At 49.8% G+C, this 7,162-nt stretch overlaps 1 protein-coding gene across 1 annotated transcript in view; it reads left to right on the forward strand.

The window, feature by feature from the left end:
- The window catches only part of LOC140356750 (uncharacterized), a 14,365-nt gene extending 7,941 nt beyond the window's left edge, over positions 1-6,424 (forward strand). Inside the window, exons 4-7 of the mRNA XM_072441939.1 lie at positions 958-1,102; positions 2,740-2,885; positions 4,961-5,100; positions 5,584-6,424. Coding sequence (XP_072298040.1) covers positions 958-1,102; positions 2,740-2,885; positions 4,961-5,100; positions 5,584-5,735 — 583 coding nt within the window. The 3' untranslated portion in view covers positions 5,736-6,424. The remainder of the gene's footprint in view (positions 1-957; positions 1,103-2,739; positions 2,886-4,960; positions 5,101-5,583) is intronic.
- Positions 6,425-7,162: the final 738 nt, after the last annotated feature.

The following is a 7,162-nucleotide window of genomic DNA, read 5'->3' on the forward strand; positions in this document are numbered from 1 at the left end:
GTGTTCTGACCGTGTGCTGACCGTGTGCTGACCGTGTTCTGACCGTGTTCTGACCGTGTGTTGACCGTGTTCTGACCGTGTTCTGACCGTGTGCTGACCGTGTGCTGACCGTGTTCTGACCGTGTGTTGACCATGTTCTGACCGTGTGCTGACCGTGTGCTGACCGTGTTCTGACCGTGTTCTGACCGTGTGCTGACCGTGTGCTGACCGTGTTCTGACCGTGTTCTGACCGTGTTCTGACCGTGTGCTGACCGTGTGCTGACCGTGTTCTGACCGTGTGTTGACCATGTTCTGACCGTGTTCTGACCGTGTTCTGACTGTGTTCTGACCGTGTTCTGACCGTGTGCTGACCGTGTGTTGACCATGTTCTGACCGTGTTCTGACCGTGTGCTGACCGTGTTCTGACCGTGTGTTGACCATGTTCTGACCGTGTGCTGACCGTGTGCTGACCGTGTTCTGACCGTGTGTTGACCATGTTCTGACCGTGTGCTGACCGTGTGCTGACCGTGTTCTGACCGTGTTCTGACCGTGTGCTGACCGTGTTCTGACCGTGTGCTGACCGTGTGCTGACCGTGTTCTGACCGTGTGTTGACCATGTTCTGACCGTGTTCTGACCGTGTTCTGACTGTGTTCTGACCGTGTTCTGACCGTGTGCTGACCGTGTGTTGACCATGTTCTGACCGTGTTCTGACCGTGTGTTGACCATGTTCTGACCGTGTGCTGACCGTGTGCTGACCGTGTTCTGACCGTGTGTTGACCATGTTCTGACCGTGTTCTGACCGTGTTCTGACCGTGTTCTGACTGTGTTCTGACCGTGTTCTGACCGTGTGCTGACCGTGTGTTGACCATGTTCTGACCGTGTTCTGACCGTGTGTTGACCGTGTTCTGACCGTGTTCTGACCGTGTTCTGACCGTGTGCTGACCGTGTTCTGACCGTGTGCTGTTTGCCCCTGTCAGGGTGATGCTGGGCGCCCTGGTGGTCCTGATCTTCATCGCTCTGACAAACTACTGTGTGCTGTTCTCCTGCTGCTGGGCCACGGACTACTACGGGCTGTGGCTGAAGACCTACTACCGCCGGGACCTGCGCTGCCTGCGCTGGATGGTACTGCCACTCTGAGGGAGTCAAGCACGGGTTTAAATGACAGGCTCGACAGGAGGACAGCTCGACAGGAGGACAGGCTCGACAGGAGGACAGGCTCGACAGGAGGACAGCTCGACAGGAGGACAGGCTCGACAGGAGGACAGGCTCAAACAAAGGAGGACAGGCTCAAACAAAGGAGGACAGGCTCAAACAAAGGAGGACAGGCTCAAACAAAGGAGGACAGGCTCGACAGGAGGACAGGCTCGACAGGAGGACAGCTCGACAGGAGGACAGGCTCAAACAAAGGAGGACAGGCTCAAACAAAGGAGGACAGGCTCAAACAAAGGAGGACAGGCTCGACAGGAGGACAGGCTCGACAGGAGGACAGGCTCAAACAAAGGAGGACAGGCTCAAACAAAGGAGGACAGGCTCAAACAAAGGAGGACAGGCTCGACAGGAGGACAGGCTCGACAGGAGGACAAGCTCGACAGGAGGACAGCTCGACAGGAGGACAGGCTCAAACAAAGGAGGACAGGCTCAAACAAAGGAGGACGGGCTCAAACAAAGGAGGACAGGCTCAAACAAAGGAGGACAGGCTCAAACAAAGGAGGACAGGCTCAAACAAAGGAGGACAGGCTCGACAGGAGGACAGGCTCAAACAAAGGAGGACAGGCTCAAACAAAGGAGGACAGGCTCGACAGGAGGACAGGCTCGACAGGAGGACAGGCTCAAACAAAGGAGGACAGGCTCAATAGGAGGACAGGCTCGACAGGAGGACAGGCTCGACAGGAGGACAGGCTCAAACAAAGGAGGACAGGCTCAATAGGAGGACAGGCTCGACAGGAGGACAGGCTCGACAGGAGGACAGGCTCGACAGGAGGACAGGCTCAATAGGAGGACAGGCTCGACAGGAGGACAGGCTCAATAGGAGGACAGGCTCAGGGCAGTTTGAGGAGAGGAACAGCCCTCAGGACAAACGCATTGACAGTTTGAGATGCTTTGTTTATGTTGTATGTTTTCTGCTCATAGATGTATGTAGTACATATGTAGTACATATGTAGTGCAGGACTTCAGTGTGAACTCAGATATGTGCCATCAGGGCTACAACACTGGGGAGTGATGAGGGTGTCAGGGCAGTTTGAGGAGAGGAGCACGTGCAGAGTCGTGACATGAGCGCATTACTGCTCCGGGCGTGGCCCGTGAGGACGACCTGCTACAGTGCGCACAGAGGCTTTGTCCACACGTACTTATACAGTTCCACGTACTCTTGTATAAACGAGAGCCCTGGGCAAGTCTACTGAAGGTATATTGACTTTAAAGAGCTTTAAAGAGCTGCTTGGATGATACTATGGGCTCTGGAGACTCCTGAATGATGCTTAGCTGAACCTTCCTTTGGACTCTGATCATTTCAGCACCTTATGTTTGGAAAGCATCTGTGAGTGCCATGCTGTACCTCACTGTTACCACCTGATGGCATCAGGCACCTAATGTAAAGCGTTCAGGAGGAAATGTATTGCTGCATAAAGTCATGTCTTTATACACATTTTAATCAAACTAATTATTCATTGTGTAAGACTAAACTTAGCTTTACCAAAAGCCTAAATAAGTCATATGTCCTCCTGAAATGGCAGTAATACGATGGTGTTGTTTCTGTTCAGGTACAGAATGGTCTGGCCTTGTACACCACCTGGACGTCCATCGCTTCTCTCATTAACTTTGCTGTGGTGCTGCAGCTGTGGGGCGTGGCCCGGAGCACGGCCGCCACCGCCTCCCTCTGCATCCTCTTTGGCGAGATTGTGACCTGGTAAAGAGTTTCATCACATATAATAATATTATTATTATTATTATTATTATTATTATTATTAATTCAACAAATACTCTTTCAAAAGAGTGTTTACGTCAAATAACTGTCACTAATGTTTAACCGAGTGAAACACAATCCAGCGATCGGAGGCGGAGCCAGGTCAGCGAGGACGCACCGCAGCTCCTGCCGTGTTAGCATCAGCCGTGTTAGCATCAGCCGTGTTAGCATCAGCCGTGTTAGCATCAGCTGTGTTAGCTCCAGCCATGTTAGCTCCAGCCGTGTTAGCTCCAGCCGTGTTAGCATCAGCCGTGTTAGCATCAGCCGTGTTAGCTCCAGCCGTGTTAGCTCCAGCCGTGTTAGCTCCTGCCGTGTTAGCATCAGCCGTGTTAACTCCAGCCGTGTTAGCTCCAGCCGTGTTAGCATCAGCCGTGTTAGCTCCAGCCGTGTTAGCATCAGCCGTGTTAGCATCAGCCGTGTTAGCATCAGCCGTGTTAGCATCAGCTGTGTTAGCTCCAGCCATGTTAGCTCCAGCCGTGTTAGCTCCAGCCGTGTTAGCATCAGCCGTGTTAGCATCAGCCGTGTTAGCTCCAGCCGTGTTAGCTCCAGCCGTGTTAGCTCCTGCCGTGTTAGCATCAGCCGTGTTAACTCCAGCCGTGTTAGCTCCAGCCGTGTTAGCATCAGCCGTGTTAGCTCCAGCCGTGTTAGCATCAGCCGTGTTAGCATCAGCCGTGTTAGCATCAGCCGTGTTAGCTCCAGCCGTGTTAGCTCCAGCCGTGTTAGCATCAGCCGTGTTAGCATCAGCCGTGTTAGCTCCAGCCGTGTTAGCTCCAGCCGTGTTAGCTCCTGCCGTGTTAGCATCAGCCGTGTTAGCATCAGCCGTGTTAGCTCCAGCCGTGTTAGCTCCAGCCGTGTTAGCTCCAGCCGTGTTAGCTCCAACCGTGTTAGCATCAGCCTTGTTAGCATCAGCCGTGTTAGCTCCAACCGTGTTAGCATCAGCCGTGTTAGCATCAGCCGTGTTAGCATCAGCCGTGTTAGCTCCAGCCGTGTTAGCTCCAGCCGTGTTAGCTCCAGCCGTGTTAGCATCAGCCGTGTTAGCTCCAACCGTGTTAGCATCAGCCGTGTTAGCATCAGCCGTGTTAGCATCAGCCGTGTTAGCATCAGCCGTGTTAGCTCCAGCCGTGTTAGCTCCAGCCGTGTTAGCATCAGCCGTGTTAGCTCCAGCCGTGTTAGCTCCAGCCGTGTTAGCTCCAGCCGTGTTAGCATCAGCCGTGTTAGCTCCAGCCGTGTTAGCTCCAGCCGTGTTAGCATCAGCCGTGTTAGCATCAGCCGTGTTAGCATCAGCCGTGTTAGCTCCAGCCGTGTTAGCATCAGCCGTGTTAGCTCCAGCCGTGTTAGCTCAGCCGTGTTAGCTCCAGCCTCGTTAGCATCAGCAGTGTTAGCATCAGTCGTGTTAGCTCCAGCCGTGTTAGCATCAGATCAGCCGTGTTAGCTCCAGCCGTGTTAGCTCCAGCCGTGTTAGCTCCAGCCTTGTTAGCATCAGCTGTGTTAGCATCAGCCGTGTTAGCTCCAACCGTGTTAGCATCAGCCGTTTTAGCTCCAGCCGTGTTAGCTCCAGCTGTGTTAGCATCAGCCGTGTTAGCTCCAGCCGTGTTAGCTCCAGCCGTGTTAGCATCAACCGTGTTAGCATCAGCCGTGTTAGCTCCAGCCGTGTTAGCATCAGCCGTGTTAGCATCAGCCGTGTTAGCTCCAGCCGTGTTAGCATCAGCCGTGTTAGCTCCAGCCGTGTTAGCATCAGCCGTGTTAGCATCAGCCGTGTTAGCTCCAGCCGTGTTAGCTCCAGCCGTGTTAGCATCAACCGTGTTAGCATCAGCCGTGTTAGCTCCAGCCGTGTTAGCATCAGCCGTGTTAGCATCAGCCGTGTTAGCTCCAGCCGTGTTAGCATCAGCCGTGTTAGCTCCAGCCGTGTTAGCATCAGCCGTGTTAGCATCAGCCGTGTTAGCTCCAGCCGTGTTAGCTCCAGCCGTGTTAGCATCAGCCGTGTTAGCATCAGCCTGACTCCTGTCCTGTTCTGTCAGGTTCATTCTAGAGAACTGGGTGCTGGATCGCTGGGTGCGCTACATCGTCACCGTGTACCCTGTGGTTATCGTGGCTCTGGTGGGAAACATCACCAAACACTACAACTTCGCTGACCCCACGCCCAACTCCATCTTCATGGGTCAGTCTCACGCTTCACCAGCGCCGCTCTCATTTACTGCACCTTACAAGTTCTGTCTAAAAGAAACTCGAAGAAAACTACGCATAACTTAGTCTAAACATGACTAGTCCTCGTCTAAACCAGGACTAAACCAAACCTAGTTCAGGACTAAACCATAGTGATGGGTAGATAACGTGTTAACTAGTTAAATCAGTTAGATAGTTAGATTTAACTAGTTAAATCAAGGCCTAAACAATGACTGTTCTATGACTGAACCCATGAACTAAACTGAGTAGACCAGAACTTGAATAGGACCAAACCAGGTCTACATCAAGACCTAATCTGGTCTAAATCTAGACTCAGAGAACCAGCTCATAACCAGTTTCAGAGCAGATAAACCAGATAAACCAGATAAACCAGTTAAACCAGTTAAACCGTAGACTTTTCTGGGACTAACTGAGGTCTAAAAGCGTTCCGTTGTGTGTTGTTGTGTGGTCTTTGCAGTTGCGCTGTTGGTGGTGGCGTGCGTGCTCTTCGTCTTCAGAGTGTGTAATGTCATTTGGAGGAACAAGTGGCGCCCCCTGCTGTCCTTCGGCTCTGCACGCATCATGGTGTCGCCTCTCGACGGCAGCAGCAACTTCAGGATGATGCGCTAATCAAGACAGAGGCACACACACGCACGCGCGCGCGCGCACACACACACCTGCCTCAATGGCCTGCACACGACACTAAACCAAACAGTGCCAAATACACGTGTTCTGTAGTTGCATTTGACTCCTTATATATGCAATAGTCCCACATATATATTCATATATATTCATATACATAAAGCTTTTGGAGCGTTCGCTCTGACGTTCTGAGTCAACATTTGGTCCCATCATGAAGAAGACGTTTGTCCTGAACTGCAGTGCTGGATGAAGTACTCCTGTTACTGCGATGAACGAACAGATACACGAGCGAAACGTGACTCGAAAGTATCACATCAAAAGTCTACTATAAGTTTAAAAATGTACTCTTAATGTACAGTTTAAGTGTCAATGGAGTGAGATTGATAAAGAATTTGCTGAAGGTCAGTTTCTTTGTATGAATTTGATGTATATATTTTAGTTTGCCTTGAGCTCCAGACCTTCAGACGTGTCCACGAAGGTGCTACAATAACCACTCAAACCAAATGAAGTGCAGTAGAAAGTACAAATACCTGCTCTTGTGGTCAAAACTATCCACTGGAGAGTTGAGATGAGTGTGAGACGGGAACAGTATTAGCTCTGAATATAATCACTCTGTGCCTTTATGTACACGCCTGTTTACACACGCCATTTGTGTCTTTATGAAGGCTTTAGTTTGTGTACTACTACATGCTTTGTTGTACTACTACTACATGCTTTGTTGTACTACTACATGCTTTGTTGTACTACTACTACATGCTTTGTTGTACTACTACTACATGCTTTGTTGTACTACTACATGCTTTGTTGTACTACTACATGCTTTGTTGTACTACTACATGCTTTGTTGTACTACTACTACATGCTTTGTTGTACTACTACATGCTTTGTTGTACTACTACATGCTTTGTTGTACTACTACATGCTTTGTTGTACTACTACATGCTTTGTTGTACTACTACTACATGCTTTGTTGTACTACTACATGCTTTGTTGTACTACTACTACATGCTTTGTTGTACTACTACATGCTTTGTTGTACTACTACATGCTTTGTTGTACTACTACATGCTTTGTTGTACTACTACTACATGCTTTGTTGTACTACTACTACATGCTTTGTTTTACTACTACATGCTTTGTTGTACTACTACTACATGCTTTGTTGTACTACTACATGCTTTGTTGTACTACTACTACATGCTTTGTTGTACTACTACATGCTTTGTTGTACTACTACTACATGCTTTGTTGTACTACTACATGCTTTGTTGTACTACTACATGCTTTGTTGTACTACTACTACATGCTTTGTTGTACTACTACATGCTTTGTTGTACTACTACATGCTTTGTTGTACTACTACATGCTTTGTTGTACTACTACTACATGCTTTGTTGTACTACTACATGCTTTGT

The sequence above is a fragment of the Eucyclogobius newberryi genome, unplaced genomic scaffold, assembly GCF_026437365.1.
Source record: "Eucyclogobius newberryi isolate DKJ021-1_F unplaced genomic scaffold, fEucNew1.0.hap1 SCAF_12, whole genome shotgun sequence".
Taxonomy (NCBI): domain Eukaryota; kingdom Metazoa; phylum Chordata; class Actinopteri; order Gobiiformes; family Gobiidae; genus Eucyclogobius; species Eucyclogobius newberryi.